The 23,321-nt window shown below is 43.0% G+C and overlaps 1 protein-coding gene across 1 annotated transcript; it reads left to right on the forward strand.

Annotated features, from left to right (window-relative positions):
* The first annotated feature begins 12,824 nt into the window (after positions 1-12,824).
* GTPBP4 (GTP binding protein 4) lies at positions 12,825-22,971 on the forward strand. Its single transcript, XM_048951266.1, has 17 exons — positions 12,825-12,949; positions 13,210-13,380; positions 14,464-14,567; positions 14,646-14,782; positions 15,840-15,940; positions 16,222-16,314; positions 16,780-16,971; positions 17,066-17,131; positions 17,813-17,902; positions 18,568-18,678; positions 18,950-19,027; positions 19,136-19,187; positions 19,616-19,716; positions 20,324-20,521; positions 20,917-20,982; positions 22,110-22,244; positions 22,780-22,971. Exons 1-17 carry the CDS (start codon positions 12,902-12,904, stop codon positions 22,930-22,932), a joined length of 1,896 nt encoding a protein of 631 aa, XP_048807223.1. The 5' UTR covers positions 12,825-12,901; the 3' UTR covers positions 22,933-22,971.
* Positions 22,972-23,321: the final 350 nt, after the last annotated feature.

Genomic DNA, 23,321 nt, shown 5'->3' on the forward strand with positions numbered 1-23,321 from the left:
ACAGCCCTGACCAGTCTGCTGAGAGGACTCCAAGTGGGGCTTGTTGGGATTTTCGGTTTAATGTACAGATGTGGCTGAATAATGTTCACGTTGTATTAGATTGCTTGGATTTGTTAGCATAAAAGCAACAGGCAGTATTTATTCATTCATTTTTGTGAGGCAAAAAAAGATATTCCAAGGCCCAGTAATTTTGGATAGCCAGTTGTAAGAATGAATTCATCTCATTTTGGAGCCTTTAAATTAATTTCAAGGTGCGATAGAAAAATTATTTTTCACGGTTTGAGAGATCTGATTAAGAATTTTATCCCAACAAGAGGAACATTCCTTTCAAGAAAAACTACCAGCCTGATTTAGAAAGAAAGCCCCACTTCTTGCCACTCCCAGAGGCCCCACCACAGTCTGTCCTGAGAGTTAACAAGATACTTAAGGAGTCCATCCATACCAGGATCATGTTCAGGGCTGCATCCACACAGGAATAATTGGCTAGAGTCCATTCTTCCCAAGAATGCACACCAGGCTTTGTTAACATTAGAACAATTTTCCTTCTTGGAAGCAGTCTGTAAGCTGGGGCTCTGCAACCATTGGGGTAGAGAACATGAGTGCACAGGGGAGTGCTGCCAGATTGTTCTCTAAGGATGATCACAGTTAATAAGGCTTCTGTCTGATGGAACAGAAAAGCAAATTAGGATCTGTAAAGGGAAATAGTTCTGTAAACAGCTATAATAACTGCTTAGCCAAACTCTGGTATATTTCATAATTATAACATCTGTACATTCATCGATTATACACCAAGCCAGGCTGTGGCACAAGAGGAGGCTCAGGGCTGATCTTATCTCTCTCTACAACTACCTGAAGGGAAGTTGTGGTGAGCTGGGGGTTGGTCTCCTCTCCCACGTAACTAGTGATAGGACTAGAGGGAATGGCCTCAAGCCGTGCCAGGGGAGATTCAGGTTGGACATCAGGAAATGCTTCTCTGAGAGAGTGGTCAGGCACTGGAACGGGCTGCTCAGGGAGGTGGTGCTGCCACCATCCCTGGAGGTGATCCAGAAACGTTTAGATGTTGTATTGAGGAGCATGGTTTAGTGGGAAATACTGGTGATAGTGGATGGTTGGACTGGATGATCTTAGAGGTCTTTTCCAACTTTGGTGATTCTATGATTCTAAGTATCTGGCAGTTGTCTCTTACCAACATAAGCGACACAAAGCCAGAACCACCCAGGTATTAACAAGGTTGGTCACCAGTTCTATCCAGAGCCCATGCAATGCTTGCAGAATGAACACCATGGATTATAAAAATAATTAAATTTTATTAAGCACGTTTGGCTTAATTGGCTTCTAGTCTGTCACAGTTAAATTGAACATGCACTTGGGTGTGATTGTAATATTAAGCCTAATTACAATTTTTCATCTTTTCCACCCAAGTTGAACTTATAACCTGGGGCACCGTAATGCTCCCTGGGGAATTATTATATGGATGTGCTACAAAAGTCATCTTGTCAATAATTTGGAGTACTGGGGGGTTAGTATGCCAAATTAGTTTGAGACCAAGATGCCTCAGGGATAGATTCTGCTGACCACCAAAATTTAGCATCCCATACGAGGGTGGTATAAGCAAACCCAACAACTTGATTCATTGCTCATTTGAGCAATCATCTTCATAAATTGAACAACATGACTGCTGTTCCACCCCTGGGATAAGAGAACAAACGTAATGATAATTATTAGGTATGACCCAATCACTGTGTACATAAAATAACAATTATAAGAGGGAAAGAAACTGCTCTCAGTGTTGCTTCATTTCACGGCAATTTGCCAATCAATCCACGTGTTGAGTAAGATAGGACTAGGATCCAAGATGATTTGAGCTTCTGGTTGCTGATGTTGCTGTCAGGGTAACCTAAAAGAAAAAACAAAATCGCTTCATTCCTTTTGGGTATTCACTAATTTGGAAATCCACTGTTCAAAGAGAAGAAGCTCATTACCCTGCTGATCTAGCACCAATCACACAGCAGTCTGAAGGAGTGTTTGTAATATGCAACGAGAGCTCTTCTTTGCAGGTGATTAACACACTTTATCCAATAAGTAAGTGATGACCATTTATGTCTTAAGTTGTAAAGTGCAAATGCTGAAGCTTGTCAATATGGGAGCCACTGCCAAGTCCCAGCCCACCTGTGCAGGACTTGGTGTTTATACTCATAAGTCTGCAGGGCAACCGACCCACCTAGCTTCTATGTTTTGGCTGCTCCTGAATGCAGAGCCTGCCTTCCCCTCCCCTTCATTCCTCACAGCTGATCCAACCACGGACCAGGCAGCATCTTTCTGTAAATTGAGTGGAAATGATACTTCTTGAATGGGTGTGGGCAGCATTTCCAGGGTGGTTCAATGCAGTCCCTTTTGGTGCCCACCATGGGGCTCAAAGCATTGAGATAACAGCAGGTCTGTCCAGAGCACATTAAAACAAAATTGCTATAAACACTGTAGTAGAGACATTCAGACAGTGAGACACACATTTAACAAAAGCCACCTGGTTAATCAACACCCAGGGATCTGCCAAAATCAAGCTAGTCCTGCCCAATCAAAACTCTTACATATTGTAAAAGGAAATAAATTCCTTGCAGTGCACATGAAAAAACATGCTGGGCGAGACAGTCTGGATTATTCTTGCTTCAGGCAAAAGCAAGCCCATTTGTGGAACTGTTTTTGCTCAAGGGCCTCATGCACTTGGTGGGCAGTGAGGAAGGATGGAGAAGTCAGGTGTGAACCTCAAAGGGATTTGATGTTGGGTGAGAACAGACAGTAATTTGAATTGTATGATGCTAGTCATTACATAATACTGCATGTCATCACTACTATGATTGTTTTATCAATGGTATTACAGTAAGAATCACCCAGATTGAAGAATAACTTCTGATGGAACCAAAACTGGCTTTAGCATGCAACAGTCCAACACTTTGCATCATCCTCCCTGCTCTGAATGACTATTGTAACAGCCCAAAGTCATGGACTAAATAAACTCCACAGACTGTGGAAGGCCCATAGACTATGGGAATGATATATGTGTGTATATATCAAAAGGCAGGAAAGGTGATGTAATTAACTGAGATGCATGTGGTACCTGAGCATGATGAATACTATATGGAATAAGGAGTGGGTCTTCGTTTCAGGACCTTCATTGTTCTTCATTGACCACCTTAATGAGGGAACAGTGCTCACCCTCAACAAGTACAGTGATGATACAAAGCTGTGAAGAGTGGCTGACACACCTGAAGGCTGTGCTGCTGTTCAGCAAGACCTGGACTGGAGAGCTGGGCAGTAAGAAACCAGATGAGGTATAACAAAAGCAAGTGTAGAGTCTTGCACCTGGGAAGGAATAACTGTGAGTATCAGTACAGGTTGGGACACAACCTGCTGGAGAGGACTGTGTGGAGAAGGACCAGGGAGTCCTGGTGGATGACAGGTTGGCGATGAGCCAGCAGTGTGCCCTGGTGGCCAAGAAGGCCAGTGGGATACTGGGTGATGTGTGGCCAGCAGGTCGAGGGAGGTGATCCTCCCCCTCTATTCTGCCCTGGTCAGGCCTCACCTGGAGTACTGCGTCCAGTTTTGGGCTCCCCAGTACAAAAAAAGACAGGGATCTCCTGGAAAGGGTCCAGCAGAGGGCTATAAAGATGATAAAGGGGCTGGAGTATCTCTCTTATGTGGATAGGCTGAGTGAACTGGGTCTTTTCAGCCTTTAGAAAAGAAGACTGAGAGACTATTAATATGACTTATCTTATTAATATTTATAAATATCTTAAGTGTGGGAACAAAAGTGACATAGCCAACCTCTTTTCATTGATAAAGGTGCTCTTTAACATCTTTATCAATGACACTGATGATGGAATTGAGTGCACCCTCAGCAAGTTTGCTGATGACACCAAGCTGAGTGGTGCGGTTGACACGGTGGAAAGAAGGGATGCCATTCAGAGGGACCTCGACAGGCTTGAAAGGTGGGCCCAGGTGAACATAATAAGGTTCAACACAGCAAAGTGCAAGGTTTTGCACTTGGGCTGGAAGAATCTCAGGCATCTATATAGACTGGAAGGAGCAGTCCTTGAGAGCAGCCCTGCAGAGAAGGACCTGGGGGTCTTGATGGATGAAAAGCTTAACATGAGCCCGCAGTGTGTTCTTGCAGCTTGAAAAGCAAATGGTATCCTGGGCTACATTAGAAGAGATGGGGCCAGCAGGGACAGGGAGGTGATTGTCCCCCTCTACTCTGCTCTTGTGAGGCCCCATCTGGAGTACTGTGTTCAGATCTGGAACCCCCAGAACAAGAAAGACAGAGAGCTGTTGGAGAGGGTCCAGAGGAGAGCCACAAAGATGATCAGGGAGCTGGAGCAGCTCCCCTACGAAGACAGGCTGAGGGAGCTGGGCTTGCTCAGCCTGGAGAAAAGAAGGCTGCGGGGTGACCTTATTGCAGCCTTTCAGTACCGAAAGGGAGCTTACAAAGAGGAGAGGAATCAACTCTTTGAAAGGGTTGAAAACAGCAGCGCAAGGGGAAATGGTTTTAAGTTGAGGGAGGGGAGATTTAGCTTGGACGTCAGGGGGAAGTTGTTTACAGAGAGAGTGGTGAGGTGCTGGAACAGCTGCCCAGAGAGGCTGCGGATGCCCCGTCCCTGGAGGTGTTCAAGGCCAGATTGGATGGGGCTCTGGGCAGCCTGGTCTGGTATTGAATGGGGAGGCTGGTGGCCCTGCATGTGGCAGGGGGGTTGGAGATTCATGATCGTTGAGGTCCCTTCCAACCCCGGCCATTCTGTGATTCTGTGATTTTTCAGTGGTCTGTGGAGACAGGACAAGGGGAAATGGACATAAACTGGAGCATGGGAAGTTCCACACCGATACGTGAAGGAACTTCTTCACAGTAAGGGTGATGGAGCACTGGAACAGGCTGCCCAGGGAGGTTGTGGATTCTCCTTCTGTGGAGATATTCAAGACATGCCTGGACACCCACCTGTTCAGCCTGCTGTGAGGAGCTTGCTTTGCAGGGAGGTTGGACTCAGTGATCTCTGGAGGTCCCATCCAACCCCTACAGTTCTGCGATTCAGATAAGATAGAGTTGATTTTTATTCAGAGTCTCTGTGTTTTGGCCAGCAGCAGTGTTGATAGCACACCAATGTTTTAGTTGCTGCCAAGCAGTGCTGCAGAGAGCCCAAGAACATTTCAGGTTCTTGTGCCATCCTGCCAGTGAGGGGGGGCTGAAAGGGAACAAGGAATTGGGAGGAAACAGAACCAGGACAGCTGACCTAAACTGGCTAAAGGGATACTCCATACCATCATGCAAAAAACAATAAAACTGATGGGAGTTGGCTGGGAAGGCAGCCACTGCTCAGGAACTGGCTGAGCATTGGTCAGCAGGTGGTAAGCAGTTGTGTTGCAAATATATGTAATGTATTTATAGTATATATAGCATATATATATATATGTATATATATATATGTAATTGCTATTTTTCCTTTTCTCTCTTCTTTTCCTGTCTTAGTAAAGACAGGTTGGAGAGGGAGTAAGTGAATGGCTGCATGGTGCTGAGCTGCCTGCCAGATTAAACCACAACTACCCTGTGCCATTGCATGTTATGCTCCATTCATTTCCCTGTAGGCCTGGGTTCTCCTTGAAGGGAAGGCAGTATTAGTAGCCAGTAACTACTTTTTGCCAAGGTGAATATCATACCTGAGAACCTTACCACCCCTTTTATTCAAATCAGTATCTGGAGTTTTCTAGGACTTTGCCACTGTTCTTGTTGATTTTCTTTCTGCAAGTCCTAGTCTAAAAGGGCACTGGTGTTATTGGACCCATAGCCTGGTGTTCTGAAACATGGCATACTGATAAGTGAAAGGCTTCTTCATGAGTGAAGTGTCCATTCCTAGGAGCACACTACTTTAACAGATAAGGACTGAGCAACTACACTAAACCCTAAGTGTGGGATCACCAGAATCCTACAGTTCCTAAGGTTTTTCAGAACTTCTTACTGGAGGTGAATCTAACTCAGATACTTGCTGTAATGTATCAGAGGGAACATATCCTCTGTCACCTTGTCCAGTTATGCCTAAAATTTGAACCATCTGGCTAGAACCTTGTCATTTAGGTTCCAGAACTCTTACTTTCTGAATGAACTGGGACGTGATTGCCCATTATTTGGATTTTGCTGGGGAGGAATCCCCTTGATTAAAATGTCACCTGTATATTAACACACTTTCACCTCTAGTTCTCGTGGAACTTCCAATTCATTAGCCAAAGTCTGATGTGACAGTATAAGGCTATGCCTGAATTTCTGGGGGAAGCAGGTGAAAGCATATTGGATTCTTCCCAGATAAAAGCAAATCTCAATCTTCAGCTTGGAGTGAGACCATGAAAAATACATCCTTCTTGTCCAGGGCAGCCATCCAAGGATGCACTGCAAAAATAACATTTCTAAGAGAGGGAAGAGCAGTATGTAAGAGTCCTCTATTTTCATTCAATTTATGATAATCTACTGACAAATGCCAGGTGCTGTTAACTCCCACAGGGGGGAGTTATACAGTGAGTGAGTTTTCTGAACAACACCCCATCATTCTAAATCCCAAATGATAGCAGTTATGCCTTGTGAGGCTTCAGGGCTAACATAATATTTTGTACACAACTTAAGCTACTTTTAGGTAATTTTGGTGCAGCCTGTAATAGAAAAGGGTTTCATCTACAGAAATTACAGGGATCTGAGTTTGATAGTTTGGCACCCAGGTGCCTAAAGGAACCTTAGTAGTCTGAGAATTTAACATACAAATCTATACCTAATACCTACTGCCACTACAGACTCAATGTTCTTCCATTGGGCAAAGCCACTTTTATGCTGGCTATGGGAAGCTCTTGTCTTTTTCCAGCAATTCGTGTTACACAAATCCTTTCTCAAGTTCTCGTTAGCAATCCATGGATATCCCCCACTTTGATCACTGATTTGAGGCTTCTGTATCCATGAGAAAAGAGATAAAATATTTATCTTTTACTACTAATAGCTCACTTGCTAATATCAGTTCTAAAAATACTGGGCGCTTGGGACAGGTTGTCAGAACTCTCTAAGCTGGAAGTTGGGAGTTCTGTCAGTTTCCTGATACCGAGACCAGAGAAGTGCTCTGGTCATCTGGGATGGGGATGAGAGGAGCAGATGGGTCAGTACTGTCTGGCACACTCTCAGCACTCACACTCGGGGTACTGTCACAGTCTATTTTGCGATTGTCCCACAGTCTCTGTAAGAAGGATGTGGGCATCTTGTCTAACTGACCTGGTGTGAATCCTATTCCCTGCAGGAGACCTCGTAAGTGCCTCCTCCGTTCCAGATCTCGTTCCTGCTTATCAGGGTCTCTTCTTGTACCAGATCGATTTATTTCAACAGGGAATTTACGAACATTTTGTCCTTTTTTGTGATTTCCTCTTGGTGCCTGGGTGGTTCTGACCCATCCTTCCCTCTGGTGAGCTGTTGATTTGGGGGTGCATTTCATAAAGGCTACCCAATATTGCAGACCTTGAGCCATTATAGTGTTCCAGTCGTAAGTCCTACTGTACAACATTAAGGCTAAACCCTTTGCTCCTCCATACGCTGCATTTTCCAATAGTCTCGATTTCCCTGCTTCTGTTGCCATCAGAGACATCATGTCCTCAGGTATGGCACCTTGTGCCTTAAGGGCATCCCAGGCAGCCAGTCTCATCGTCCATTTGGCAAACCCATCCCGGGTATTCCATGGAGGAGGTGGACTATATCCCCACCGTACCTGCATCTGTCTAACAGCATGTATTATTGAAGATAATAGAGAAAAGGTATTTTTTCCAGCCTCTGCCTCAGGGTTGCGAAGAACTATTCCACCTCCTAGGAAGATTTGTCTAGCCTCATTCTGAGTAAGAATAAGAGCTCCAGCTCCCATTTGATAGCATCGTGCCACCCACCCGAGCCAGTCCTCACTTGACTTCTTGCTAAACGGTATGAACTTCTGCCATAGCTGTCTTACGTTCAGATTTATCTCGGTCATCGTGACCTGAGGTGGCAGGAGAGAGCCCTCATGTCCACCTGGAGGTGGGAGTTGGGTGATCGGGTACAGAGAGGCAGTTTCATCTGGATTAGATTCAGGCAGTGAGGTGGGGGTAAACAGCCCGTTGCTAAAATCAGAATCCTCCTCATTATCAGTGTTCAGCGTATGTGTTTCTTCAGTGATCTCACTGTCAGAGACAGGCTGCATGTGTTCTTGCTCAAGCTGGCTTAAAGCCAGAGGTGTGAGGTTAGTTTTTAATTGTTGAAGTAAGTGGCTCTTAATAAAACTACGAGACTCAAAGGCAGCACCTTTAGCTTGTGCTTCTGCATCTGTAGCTTGCTGCAAAGCCCCTTGTGAGGCAGTTTCCAGTTTCTGCCTTGCAGTTTTAAACAAACTGCCTGCAGCTGCTAATGCCTCTGTGAGGAGACCAATGAAGGACCCCTTCTCTTCCTTCCCATTACTTTTACTACTTTCTTGCCACTTCTGAAATTCAGCTCGCAGGGCTTCCCAATTGAAACAATTCTCAGCTACCCAGTTCCTGTCCCACTTAGGTGTTTGCCATCCCTTCTCCTGTTGCCATTTACGCTGCTCTTCTACTGCCTCTTCCCAAGCATCCATGACCTGATATTTTACAGAATCCTGCTTCTGACACCAATTAATAACACCAAGCCTGTGGTTTTACAGAGATCACAACAGTGGGTTCACAGGATTCTGTAACACACAAGGTCACAGAAGCTTTATTTTCCAAGTTTCTCTACTTTATTAAATATTACCACAAATCTCAAGTATAATGCTGAGTAACAAAGCAGGTATATATCAAGCTATTTTGAACCGTTACCAGCAGAGAAAGTGCACATCTACTATTACGAATAGCAGCAGAAATCAATCCTGGTAGCAGTCAATACAACAGGAAGTATATACATGTATTAAAACTATTGGTTAGGACAAACACAGCACTTATGAAGTAGCAAATCTACTCATGGTCAGTCACTGAAATGCACATGCATATACTTCTATCTATTTAAATGCTGTCAGCACCAAACACTATGAAACTATGGGCCAGTAAAGACAGCCTGGCAGCAGGCCCCGCAGGGGCAGCAAATAACAAATGCACACAGACTCACTGTGAGGATGAGCCGCGTCACGGTGCTGGAAGCAGCCAGGCGTCCCCAGCAAAGGTTTGATTCAGGTCAGGAATCCTGAAGGGAAAGGATGAGTCCCTGCAGCACGGGGCGTTCTCCAAGAGAGGCTCCATGGGGATGGAGGGCTGGTCCCTGTTATAGCATGGGGACTGAGGAGAGAGTGGGACACCACCTCTCAGAGCACCCAATGGATGCTGCTCCATTCTTGTTTCCACCTGAAACACCCAATAGGCGATGATGTGTCCAGCTCCCTCAGACAGAACTTTGCTTATCCCAGACTGTTTTCCTTTCTTTCAGCTAAAACAGCCAATAGCAGTGCTGGCTCCTGCTTTCTCAGGATGTTTTCCCCTTTCTTCTAGACTGTTTTCACTGTGCCAGATGATAAGCTGCTGTTCCCATTCCTCAGTTTGCTCTTATCAATGGTATCTGCAGGATGCCTCCAGTTCCACGGTGCTCAGCTGCACTTCAGAGAGGCAGCGGTGCTTCTCAGGGATGCTTCTGGCTCACAGTCCCAGTTCCCAGGCTGGGTTCTCAGGCTGGAAGGCAGTTTTTTCTTTCTCATCTGCTCTCACCAAAATCCAAATAACCCCACTGAAATAAAATGGCTGCCAGAACTAATATTTTCTGCCCAGCCAGTTAGCTGGGCTTCAGCTGCTGAAATCAGAGGATGAGAGGGAATGTGTACTGCTGCCAGACCAACAGCTTATCTGATGAACCCCACTCAAAACACTTTCTGATAAAGAAAGAGGAGGGTAAGCTTTTCGTTTGGAGACTGTTCACTGTGTGCAGTGTGTGCCTGGTAAAGTAGGTTTAAAACTTTAAGACTTTGAACACATATATACATAAGGACTGATGCCGAAGAGGACTTTATAATAGCAATCTGTTGAAATGACTGAAACTAGTTTATTTGGATGAGATTCTATAGAATCAATGTACTTAAAGAATGAAAGAGAACTATACGAATGGGATCTTATCAGTGGGTACAAATACCTCAAACGATGCCAAGAGGATCAATCCAGGCTCTTTTCAGTGCAGTTTGTTGACAGGGCAAGAGGCAATGCGCACAAACTCGAACACAGGAGGTTCCCACTGAGCACCAGGCAGCATTTCTGTGCTGTGCAGGTGATGGAGCACTGGACCAGTTTGCCCAGAGAGGTTGTGGGGTCTCATCCTTGGAGATCTTCAGAAGCTGTTGCTGGGCACCCTGTGTTGTGCAGCCCTGCTGGGACAGGGGTTGATTGAGATAGACCCAGAGGTCCCTTCCTACCTCAGCTACCTTATTCTGTAACTGTGAACTAGTCTTTTTATTTTGTGGGACAAGAGGACAATGATTTGGACCATCTAAATGAAGCACACCTATTTGCTAAGTATATTCAACACACACACACACAAATCTTTGTGTACATTAAGTGCAGACCAAAGAGTCTAAGGCTACTTTGGGAATTCTGGGATAACATTTTTGAGATACTATGAGTATTAAGCTAAAGTCACAGCTAGGCACTGTGCCAATGTCACACGTATTGTGCTGGAGTGCTTCCTTGGTTCCCTTGTGGTGTCCGTTCCCACAGCCTTTTCTCCCAAGTGCTTCTCTGGACAATCAGCACAGAACACAATCCAGGTCTTGCTGGGTGTCATCAGCTGCTCTAAAAGCACCAGAAACTTGAGATACCTGTGGATACGCCTAGAGAAGAGCTCCTTCTGCTCTATGAAACTATGTTTTGGAGGCAAAGAACAATACAAATAAAATATGAAGTCCTATCTCACTGCTTCAAGAATGCTTCAAAAAAGCAGACAGAAGTATTAGCATAAAAATATTTATGAAGAAGCAAACTCATCATAATAGGGCAGCTGTAGTGTTGTTGAGTAGCTACAGCAAATGGGATGGTTCTAACTGCATGTTTATGATTGAATGGTGTTTGTACAGTCGTTACTGAAATTAATTTCTGGAAAGGATTAACTATTGGCTTGTCTGATTAGAGACTCTTAATTTTCAAGCACCTTAAAATTTCCACTGCATTGGACGGCTGTTTGAAGCATTGCAGCAAAATTAGTAAAGCAGTGAAATAAAGGAAATGCAGAAGGAATTTATGCATTTTAATTTCTAATACTGCAGAAAAATGTGCAGTGATAGAATAATATGTAACTAAATTCTCTCAAGGGGAAAATGTCATGCTTTATGGAGAGAGAGAGGGGAAAAAGTGTAGAGAGAATTTTCAGTTTTTCATCTAACTCATCTTCCAAAGTCTATCACATAATCTGTAATTCATTTAAAGCAGATCTATTTCGGTGCGTGCCAACTTGCTATCAATGTCAAGTAAAAAAGAGGAACAGACAAGCACACTGCATTTGGGTGTATTTTATGTCTTTGGTCTGTGTTTGGATTTCACTGTTTGCTGGAGATACGCAAAAAAGAAAGGACAGAGCACAGGGAGTACACAAAAAAAACTGCTCCAGAATTTACTCAGGCTGCACTTTTATCCAAAAGCTCTTACAGTTTAGTGTGAGACAAACCACCAAAAGTTACTATTTAAAAAAACAAACAAACAAACCAAAACAAAACGTAACACCACAAACAAAAAAAAGCAAAATGAGAGGTGAGAGAATGCATGTTTGGGGTTTCCAAACCCAGCATGCTGCCAGAAGTGAGGCTGCTGCTGCTCCATGGCCCCACGGCCAACTAGAATGAAGGCTGGGTTTGTCCCTGCCATAAGCACATATACAGCCAGAGATGGAAACAGCACTCACACACAGTCAGCTGGAATTACCCAATCCTCTTCTCTTCCTGAGCAGCATGAAAGCTTGCCAGAGGATGTGTTTGATATATCAAGTAACTGGTCTTGGGCACTCAGACCAGCAAGTTTCAGGGCCTAACTTTTCCAGGGGTCCACAGCTCCTGGCACTCATACTCATGAAGCTGTGGTCAGACACGCACACTGACCAGGCTGCTGACATGCTATGGACCTGTTTCATCTTCTATTTTCACACACCTGTTCCTCCAAACCCACCTTGATTTCTCCATTTTTGTAAAATAAGATTGGCTTGGGCTAGAAGGGACCTCAAAGATCATCCTGTTCCAACCCCTGCCGTGGGCAGGGTTGCCATCCACTACATCAGGCACCAGCTCAGGCTGTACAGGGCCCCGTCCAGCCTGGCCTCAAACACCTCCAGCGATGGGGCATCCACAGCTCCTCTGGGCAGCTGTGTCAGCGCCTCACCGCCCTCACAGTGAAAAAATTCCCTCACATCTTACCTAAATCTTCCTTATTTTAAAAGCATTCCCCTTTGTCCTATCACTATCTACCCATGTAAAAAGTTGGTTTCCTCCTGTTTGTAAGTTCCCTTTAAGTACTGGAAGGCCGCAATGAGGTCTCCTAGGAGCATTCTCTCTCCTCCAGGCTGAACAAGCCCAGCTCCCTCAGCCTGTCTTCATAGAGAGGTCTCCAGCCCTCTGAGCATCTTTGTGGTCCTCCTCTGTGCCCGCCTAACAGCTCCACATCCTTCTTGCGCTGTGCCTCCAGACACGCACACAGTTCTCCGCAAGCACCCACGCAATGCACGCTGTGGCGGTGCGGCCGGCAGCGCCGTGTAACCCGCACACCCACAGGAGCAGCCGAACGCACCAATGAGGGCCGCCCCGCACCGCCCCGCCGCCCTGACGGAAGCCGGGAGCTCTCGCGAGACTTGTGGCCTGCCTTCCTGTTTCCCGCGGCGTGGCGCTGAGCGGGCGGCATGGCGCTGTACAACTTCAAGAAGATCACGGTGGTGCCGTCCGCCAAGGTACGGCCGCGCGCGGTGCCGCGCTGATAGGAGAGCGCCCCCCTTTCCCTTCCCGCCTCCCCCCTTTGGACTCCGCGCCGTGCGGCTGCCGTTGATGGCGCTGAGGTGCGGCCCTGGGCCGGGTTGTTCCTTGCGTGGCCAGGGAACTCCGTGCCGGCGGGGTGCGGGCGCCTGCCGGGCCTCCGTCAGAAGGCAGCGGGCTCTTACCGCGTTGTTACGTCGTGACGGCTCGTAGCTGACGGCGCTGCTTTGGTTTGCAGGACTTCATCGATTTGACGTTGTCCAAGACTCAGCGGAAGACCCCGACTGTCATTCATAAGCATTACCAAATCCATCGGATCCGGCAGTTCTATATGAGGAAGGTGAAGTACACCCAGCAGAATTACCACGACCGGCTGACCCAGATCCTGACAGACTTCCCTAAGCTGGATGTAAGTGCAACCCCAGTGCTCACAAAGGAGCTTTCTGTAACTGGGGATAATTCTGCAGCAGTCCCAGTTTGCAGGTCGGAGTGGTGCCCAGCAGGTCCTGATGAGAGTAAATTTGGGCAGATGTATTCTGTAGAAGTGTATGGAGAAGTAAACTCTGTCTGTGGGTGTTTGCTGAAGGGTGCGTTTTGCAGAGATTTGGCTGTTGGACTCTACTGGCTGGAAATGCCGTTGGAAGTGCTGGAAGTTGGAGGTACTCGACCACATCGCGTTGCCTCCCACCTTCAGTTCTTCAGAAGTGTCACTTCGGTTGACAAAACTAATCCCCATCAGAGTCCCATCAGAGGTAGTGTTGGAAATGCACTCTGACACAGTGTGCATGGTCATCACTTCCCAACTTCAGCTGTGTCCAGGTGCCCGCTGGGGCTTCTTTGTGGGTAGCTTCACATACGTGCTTAAACCCTTCACCTGCAGCCCTAATTTTTCCTGCTGTTTTTATACCCACTGAATTCCTGCAAATATCACCTGCGTTTTAATATGTCATGATGAAATTTCTCCACATAAATGTGTAAATAGCTAAAAATGATTCGTTTAGAAGAATTGAAAGTGTTGCTTTCTTGGAAAGCCAGGGGATTTATCTGGACATTGAATAAACCCTTATTATCCAATCTTACCTGTAAGCCAGCACTCAAACAAAAGGAGTTAACACTGTTACTGTGTTTCTGCTATAAGGTGAATTTACTATTAGAAACTGCTTCTGCAGGCTTCTTGCAGTTTCATTATTCAACAGAGGAAAGTTCAGATTTGAAATCTGAAAGTATTTTGCAGTGCAAAAGACAAAATGGAAACTTGGTTAAGTCAGTCCAAGGTATCATTGCATAAAAATTCAAAGTATTGACAGTTAGCATCTAATGACGAAGGGGATTATTTTTGTTAGGCGAGATAGTAATGAAAATAGTTTGGGTTGTATTGTCAGTTGTGTTGTTGTATTGGAGGAAAAAATGAACTTACGTAGTTGCCAAGAAATTGTCATCTTCAAGAAAATAAAGTTAATTTTATGTCTTTTTTTTTTTTTTTTGGTCTTAGGATATTCATCCTTTTTATGCGGATCTGATGAACGTTCTGTACGACAAAGATCACTACAAGCTGGCTTTGGGACAGATCAATATTGCCAAGAATCTGATTGACAAGTAAGGAATATTTCTTCCTTCAGTTCTGTACCTGTGAGGTTGGTTGCTGCATCACTTCCTATTTTGCTGTCCCTGCAGCGTTGCCAAGGACTACGTGCGCCTGATGAAGTACGGGGATTCTCTCTACCGCTGCAAACAGCTGAAACGTGCTGCTCTGGGACGGATGTGCACCATTATCAAAAGGCAGAAACAAAGCTTGGAATATTTGGAGCAAGGTTTGTGCAATAAATCAAAGAATATAAAGAGTACATTGTTATTCGTACAAAGAATAACAGTTAAAAACAGAAAAATGTGTTAGATACAGAATGTAGGTAATGAAAGCAAAATAGTTGTCAAACCCCCAAACGTTTAGAAATTAGTTTTCAACTAAATAGTTCTCTTATTTTAAGTTTAGAACGCTGTGGTGTTAGTAGTAGTTACAAAATGTCTGTACTCACTTAAAGGTCATAGCCATGCTTGTGTTTATTATTATTTTCACATGTACATATCTGAAAAATGCATCATAGAATCATAGAGTGGCCTGGGTTGAAAAAGACCACAATGATCATCTGGTTTCAACCCCCTGCTATGTGCAGGTTGCCAACCACCAGACCAGGCTGCCCAGAACCCCATCCAGCCTGGCCTTGAATGCCTCCAGGGATGGGACATCCACAGCCTCCTTGGGCAACCTGTTCCAGTGCGTCACCACCCTCTGTGTGGAAAAACGTCCTCCTGATACCTAACCTAAACCTCCTAATATGTAACCTAAACCTCCTAAACCTTGAACCTGTCTCAGTTTAAAACCATTCCCCCTTGTCCTATCACTGCCCACCCTCGTAAATAGTCTTTCCCCCTCCTGTTTATACTCTCCCTTCAAGTATTGGAAGGCCACAATGAAGTCTCCCCAGAGCCTTCTCTAAGCTAAACAAGCTTAGTTCTCTCACCTTTCTTCGTAGTAGAGGGGCTCCAGCCCTCTAATAATCGATTATTGCTAAACATTTTCCAAGCAGTGATCCTTATTTCAGGCTCATTATTGCTTGCCTCAGTCTGTGCTGCCTGATACGATGGACTCACTCTAGCTACAGGACAGTGGTCTTAATGTGTAAAGTAACATTTCCTTTTTTTTGTTGTGTGAAACTTCTGGACTTAACAAACAACAGTACATTTTCATAAATGACTGCTCAATCAGTTTCTGAAATTAAAAAGAAGTTACTGAGCTGTGTTACATGAATTTTTTCTTCCATTCAAACGTGAATTAAGACAAATACTTCAGACATCTTTTAAATGTTTCAGTGCGACAACATTTGTCTCGTTTGCCAACCATCGATCCCAATACAAGAACTCTTCTGTTATGTGGCTATCCAAATGTTGGGAAGTCGAGCTTTATAAATAAGGTGTGTGATTTTTCTTTAAATAATATTGAGGTACCATTTATTTAAGGTGGAATAAAATGTATAGCACTGTCTGATCTGAGGGTTAGCAAATTCGTATGGGTGAATACAGGCTGACTGAAATTTCTGGAGGGATATATGTAAAGTTAGTGCAGATGAGTGATTGCAGAGAAACAGCCCAATCTTCAGCTTTCCTGTAGCAAATGCAGTGAGTTGTGATTATGATACACAGCTTGCAAGTTCAGGAAATACTCAGTAAATGTCCTATTAAATCTTGTTTTAAGGTTACAAGAGCAGATGTAGAAGTGCAGCCGTATGCCTTTACCACCAAATCTCTGTTTGTGGGACATATGGATTACAGATACCTGCGCTGGCAGGTAAGAACTGGTATCACTTTGCATTTTCTTGCCAGAATCAACTGGTTACAATTTGCCACCTCGCAACCTGAATTACAGTTTTTGCCTTGATGAGAAACACTGTGCCTGAGAGCTGCTATGTGTCAAATGGGGACAGTAGTCCAAATCTGTTCTAAAAACATGCACGTACGTATACGTTTTCTGTTTGGGGAAAGAATTGGGACTGGAATGTCTGAGTAAGGCCAGGTCTCTTCTTGTTAGTATTAAATTCAGAGCCAGTTTGGGGCAGGGCTGTCCATACTTGTTTGCTTCTTGTTTCTTACTCTGAAACCTGTTATTTTTGCATTATTCCATTTCCACAGTCTCAATTTAGCTGAGTTTATGGTCTTATTTATGACTGAAAGGAATACTGTAGTCTTAGAAGATAATATGGACAAGAAATCAACAATATGTTATAAAACAGTGCCTCAATTATGTTGATTTTAGGTCGTAGATACTCCTGGTATTTTAGACCATCCTTTGGAGGACAGGAACACCATAGAGATGCAGGCTATAACTGCACTCGCACACCTGCGTGCTGCTGTGCTCTATGTGATGGATGTGTCTGAGCAGTGTGGGCACAGCCTGGAGGAGCAAGTGGAACTCTTCAGAAATATCAAGCCGTTGTTTGCTAACAAGGTAAGTTTGGTTATGTGGTTATGTTATTTGTAAAGTCAGTATTTTTGTAACGTGATACCTTGGATTGTGATTGCTCTTTCTTTCTCTTTATTAGCCGCTTATAATTGTTGCAAACAAATGTGATGTGAAGAGAATTGAAGAACTTCCTGAAGAGAGCCGGGTGAGCCTGAGGTTCCCACCCCTGTCTTTCTTCCAAAATTAGCAAAAGTGCTGTGTGCACAATTAGATTAGGCAAAAAAAATTAGACAACCACTTCTTAACTATTTAACAGTGTACTGGAGGGTAGTTTTGCAAGTCTTGATCTTTATGCCTGCTGTGTATACTTGCACTGTTTAGTATGCATACTTACCAGAGTATTGTAAATACCAAACTGAAAGCAACTCCTCAGCAGTTTTAAAAATCTCAGACACTGTGAGATCTTTTAATTACTGCTATAATTGGAATTAATAGATCTGTTCAATAGGGGCTGTTTCAGTAGTTTAGAGATAATGAGCCCTAGACTGATAAGTGGTACTGGAGCTGATTTTAATAGGAGCTCCTATTGGGCAGCAGTTCTGTGTACAGTTCCTTTGTATTTACAAGTTCGAGGACACATGCAGTTTGTGTTTTCCCTTCATCTCTTTTTCTGTTTTATTCATGTGTCATTTACAGTTGCTGTTAACAGCGGTTATTTACTAACAGATTAAATAGAACTGCAGTTCTAAAATTTGTCATCTTTTTATAAAGTTCCTCAGTAAAAAGTTGCATATGTTGCCACTGGGTTAAAATTTCAGTCCTTGGTGTAATGGTGTATTAAGAATTAGGCAGAATGTAATTATTTGTGATGATATTTCCATTTCAGAAAATATTTGAGTCTTTTGAAGCAGAAGGATTTTCAGTAATAGAGACAAGTACCCTAACAGAAGAAGGTGTGATGCAAGTTAAAACAGAAGTATGTATCTCTTTTCTCTCAATTTCATTCAGAAGGAATCAGAGAATCATAGAGCCCTTAGAGTTGGAAGGGACCTCCAAAGGCCATCTAGTCCAATTCCCCTGCAGTGAACAGGGACACCGCAGTTACATCAGGTTGCCCAGGGCCTGATCAGCCTAGCTTTGAAAGTCTCCAGGGATGGGGCATCAACCACATCTCTGGGCAGCCAGTTCCAGAGGTTCACCACCCTCACTGTAAAAGACTTCTTTCTTCTATCTAACCTAAATCTGCCCTCTTTGAGCTTAGATTTTATTGTCAGTTAAACTGTTCTAAAAGCTTTTAGTGTGGTGTTCTTAATAGCACGTTGAACACATTGGGTGCAAAGGGAAATGTAGTGATTTGCATTGTGTTAGATACAATCTAGTTTTTGTAGGATTTTTCAGGGTCCTGTTGCTTTCTCTTATTGTCAGCTCATTATATAATGTTGGTTATGCCAACAAAACAGGATCATATGCATATACTCGTGATACTTGTTATATAAAGTGTGTCGATCCTTTCTTGAGAGCTAGAAAGGTGAGGCAGAAGATTGGATAGAAGCTGGGTACTTGGGATTTAAACCTTGCTGTGCTACTTGTCATATCAGGATGACTCCATTCCTTACCTTATGTTGCCTTGTGCACTTTCAGGCCTGTGACAGATTGCTGGCCCATCGTGTTGATACTAAAATGAAAGGAAATAAAGTGAATGAAGTGTTGAATAGATTACACTTGGCCATGCCAGCCAAAAGAGATAACAAGGTAGGCTGCGTGCTTACACTTTAATGTATTTTCCAGCACAATTTCAGTAGGACTAGAATTCTTTCTTGGCTTAAGACATTAATGAAATACATGTTGAGATTTTCTTGTTGCTTTTTTTTGTTATCTACAACTGACTTTGCTGACAGGTTAATCAGCTTGGGACTTCATTTCCTCTAGAAGTACATTATGTTAAAATTGTGATTTGTGGTATTATTAAAAAAATTGTTTCAGACAGTTTTTTTTTTCCTTTTTCCTGTTGTGTTGACTTCAGGAACGGCTGCCTTTTATACCTGAGGGAGCAATAGCACGTAAGAAGCGCATGGAAGTAGATGCACCCAAGAGGAAATCAGTAAGTGGTATCTCTTAATTAGGAAATCTGCAGAGGGTTTTAGAATTCTTCATGTTAGCAGGTGGATTTAAAATTAGGAGCTATATAAAATCATGTGTGTCTTTGCAGGAGAGAGATCTTGAACTTGAAATGGGAGATGATTATGTTTTGGATCTTCAGAGTAAGTAGCTACATAAGTCAGTATTATTGTTGGTCAGGAAAGTTTGATCTTATTGGAGAAAACTTGAAACGGATTCCTTTCAACTGAGTGCCACTTTTGTAGCCCTTCTGTTCCACAGCTGGTGATGTTCACTGATCTTTTCATGTTTTCTGATGCCTCTGAGTGGCTGATCTCATGGTTCAGGTTATTTTTCCCTTTAATCTCATTAATTCTTGATGCGTTGGACTTTGTGATTCCTGACCATTATTTGGCAGCAGGCAGAGGATCGGGAGGATTTTTAATGTGTCAGAGATGCTGTGAAATTTTTCCCATTTAGGGGTGGGGTTTTTTTTGTTTTTTTTTTTGTGATCTGTTGTCTTCTGTCACTGAACATTCTACTTCAAAATGATCTTAATCTTTTTATTAACAATTTCTTTTTTTTTTTAAAGAATATTGGGACTTGATGAATTCATCTGAAAAGTATGACAAGATTCCAGAGATATGGCAAGGCCACAATATCCTTGATTACATTGATCCAGATATAATGAAAGTGAGTTTGCTGTCATTCTTTTCACACTTTTTTACCTTTTCATCCCTTTGTTATTTTCTCTAAGTTGTAATATTCTTAGATAAAAACAATGTTGTGTAAGCCAGTTCTTCCACACTTGTCTGCACTTGCCATGAGAAGGACACTGTTTTCTGAGTGACCAAACTCACAGTTTCAGGAGAATGGAGAACTGCTTTATTTTATCAGAGCAGAGGTTTGCAGGGAAAGTTGTATTTCCTTACTCTGTGACTGTTGCTGGAAGGAATGTAGTTATCAAAATGTATTATTAATAATAAGAAATTAACCCATTGAATTTCTGTCTGCTGGAGCATGCTATTGAAGGAAATAGACTGAATTCTCAATTTACAGCATTTTTATGCAATGACAAGCCCCATCCTTATTTCTTGCTGGTCCTTAAGAAGAAGTTGTGAGTGCAGGCAAAGATTCTTGGGCAGTCAGGTTCATCTGGTTTGCTGGTGCTCCAGAATCATGGCAAATGCAGAGAGAGAAGGTTTTCTGAGGTTGTGTTGCCAGAAGTGGCACAGTCACATTGAGGATTGTAAGTCCAAGATTTGGTGAGCATCCCAATTTTCATTTAATCTCTTCTAAGAAACTGGAAGAATTAGAGAAAGAAGAAGAGCTGAGAGAAGCTGCTGGGGAGTATGACAGCGAACCAGAAAGTGAAGATGAAGAGATGATGGAAATCCGACAGCTGGCAAAACAGATCCGAGAAAAAAAGAAACTGAAAATCCTGCAGTCAAAGGAAAAAGACACTCGAGGCCCAAGGATGCCCAGAACAGCCAAAAAGGTGAGTAAAGAACCCTGTGGTTGCTGATGCATAGTAAGTGTGTAGGAATGTGTAGTAATTTGGGGCACTGGCACTGATGTTTTTCTCATGTTTGACCCTCTGCCTCACAGTTTGCACTTCTGTGCTCCTTACAGCTCTGATAACTAAATTATGGGGGGGTGCCGAACAAAATGAAACAAGTGAGAGTTGCCTTTTTTATTCCTGTTATACAAGTGAGTCTATTGTATGATTCTGTATATATTATAGAAAAACTCTTTAGAACATAACTCAGCTTGTTTAATTGGGTTGCCTTTTTTGTTTTTTTGTGTTTTCTTTTTTAATACATTAAGACAAAAGTAAGATAGAAACATCATTCTTTAGAAGAAACACACACAATCTCCTAATTCTTTTTCCAGGTGCAGCGGAAGGTGCTAGAGAAAGAAATGACTGATCTTGGACTTGACATGACTAATAAAGATGATGTAAGTTGCTGCTAATTTAACACTGTGCTCATCTGAAGGAGATCAGTTCCACTCCATTTTTTTCAAGGACACTTGAATTGCACATTGCAGTTGGCATGAGAGAGAGATGGGATCTGCTGAGAAGAAAATAGGAGGCTGTTGATACTGGTATTTTTTTGAGTGCTGGCTGAAAACTTGCTAATGTTTGAATAGAATCACTCCTGTATATACACACTGCATTCTATTACCAGTTGTTTGCAATTTGTGTAGGATTCAAGAATAGGATTTGGCTGAACGATTTTCATGATTGCTTTGTGAGACACAACTGTGTCAGAATTAGCAATAATGACAGATGGAGCTGATCCTTTTACAGTTCATTAATGCTGTGACTTATAACTGAAGTTTTGATAGCTTGGCTGGAGTTTTTTTTATGTAAGGCAGTCAAAGTACTTTGAACCTTTGGGAGCCATTTTGTTTTATCATAAATTTTAAGAACTACTCCATTTTGTACAGCAAATCCAGCACTAATATGGCTGTGTGAAGCTTGAGACCTTGAATTTGTTAACTGAACAAGGGCTTTGGAAACAAGGAATGTCAACATTGCACATCTGAAATAAGCATTCGTGCTTCTCAGGGCTGATATGCCATGTTGATTCAGTTGCTGTCTCCGTGCAGAGGAATTTGATGTTTATGCTGTACACTGATAGTTCTTTGGGGTTTTGTCCTGTGAACAGCCACTAATCAGAGCAGGTTTTGTCACTGCTTTTTTGCTGTTGCAGAACTGCTTTAGTATTGCTAGTCATTCCTTTGTGGGTTTTTGTTTTTTAATCCTTTACTTATGGATGAAGTGGCAAAAAAAGGGTTTATAAAACTGGAGTTAATTTTGAAAAGGATATAATAGTATTCACTAGGACTTGAATATTCCAGTGAGACAATGACTGACAGTTGGTAAGATACGATACTGTGGAATAACTGTGCAACTTCACATCTTTTTGTCTTTCAGTATCCAAAAGAACCATTTGTCCTTTGACGATGTATTGTAGCATTTCACTTCCTGTTGTGTTTTTTCCTATTGGTCTCATTAGAGATGGAGTATCTGAGCTGATTGTTTCTGTTGTTAATAACCCAAGTACTGCTCTGGATTTCAGGCCCATTATGCCAGAAGGTCTCGGAGTGTTACAAGGAAACGTAAACGTGACGAGTCTGAAACCCCTCAGTCTGTGGCACGCAGTCGCAGCTCCTCTCGTCCACCACGGGATGTCTCTGGTCTGCGTGATGAAAAGGTTTGTTGGAGTTAATTACCTCTTACAGCAGATGAAACAGCATCATTGTACTTAAACTGGTTTCTGGTAAACTTCATACTAGGGCTGTTGTGCAGATGAGAGTTCATCCCTCTTTGCAGCTTCATCTTCGGATCTTCTGAACTCTCTGTTCTTAAAAAAAAAAAAAAAAAAGAGCTTAGTTAGTTCTTAACTTAAGATGTAATAATATAAAGAAAGCACATTTTTAAATTTTAAGTATGAAGAAAGAAGGATAAAAGCTGTACGTACTTCATAACCTATTAGAAGGGCTCTACCTTTATAAGATTGGAGTTTCAGGCATAGGATGATTGCATTTTTAGTGTGTTGGGGAAGAGTTTTGTTTGTTTTTAAGAGAGATTAGTGTCATACTGAAAGTGTTACAGATAGCAGATGGTTGCTTACTCGAAGTATTATTTCATGTCCTAGAAAATCCTTAGTGTTTTTTTAAAGGGCAAAGCAAGTTACCTGAGCTACTGAGGAAGTCATTCACCATGTTTGTATGCTTGTTTTTAAACAGATGGTGAAGAAAGTCAAGATTATGGCAAAGAAGGCTCAAAAGAAAATGAATCGCCTGGGCAGGAAAGGAGAGGCAGACAGGCACATCTTTGACACCAAGCCAAAACATCTGCTGGCTGGAAAGAGGAAATCTGGTAAAACACAGAGAAGATGAGCAGAGCTCTAAATTAAAGCATACAGTTACTAAAACTAAGTTCTAGTCCTGGTTTTCCTTTTTGTAATGGAGAATATTAACAAGAGCACACATTTGTATTGTGGGCAGGACAGTTGAAGCTCTGGGGGGAAGAGTTCTGATACAGGAGTTTGGAGTTCTCACAGAGTCAGTAGGATTGTGAGAGACTTATCAATAGCTGTGGCAGAAGCTGTTTCTAAACAGACTTGAAAAATGACGCTCCTAGGTTGAGACAAGGATGGTTAAGTAGAAAAAGCAAAAGCTGTGCACGCAGGTAAAGCAAACTAAGGAATTAATTCACTGCTTCCCATTGGCAGCCCTTTGCATCAGAGCAGTGCTCCATTACTTACTGGGGCAGACAGATGCTGTAA

The sequence above is a fragment of the Lagopus muta genome, chromosome 7 (assembly GCF_023343835.1).
Source record: "Lagopus muta isolate bLagMut1 chromosome 7, bLagMut1 primary, whole genome shotgun sequence".
Lineage (NCBI taxonomy): Eukaryota > Metazoa > Chordata > Aves > Galliformes > Phasianidae > Lagopus > Lagopus muta.

What these genes read in the sequence shown, in the direction of transcription:
- GTPBP4 (XM_048951266.1), top strand. Translation starts at nt 12,902, where the DNA reads ATGGCGCTGTACAACTTCAAGAAGATCACGGTGGTGCCGTCCGCCAAG. An exon ending in AACTTCCTGAAGAGAGCCGG is followed by an intron (nt 17,132 to 17,812) that starts GTGAGCCTGAGG and finishes TTTCCATTTCAG; the next exon opens with AAAATATTTGAGTCTTTTGA. An exon ending in TGCCCAGAACAGCCAAAAAG is followed by an intron (nt 20,522 to 20,916) that starts GTGAGTAAAGAA and finishes TTCTTTTTCCAG; the next exon opens with GTGCAGCGGAAGGTGCTAGA.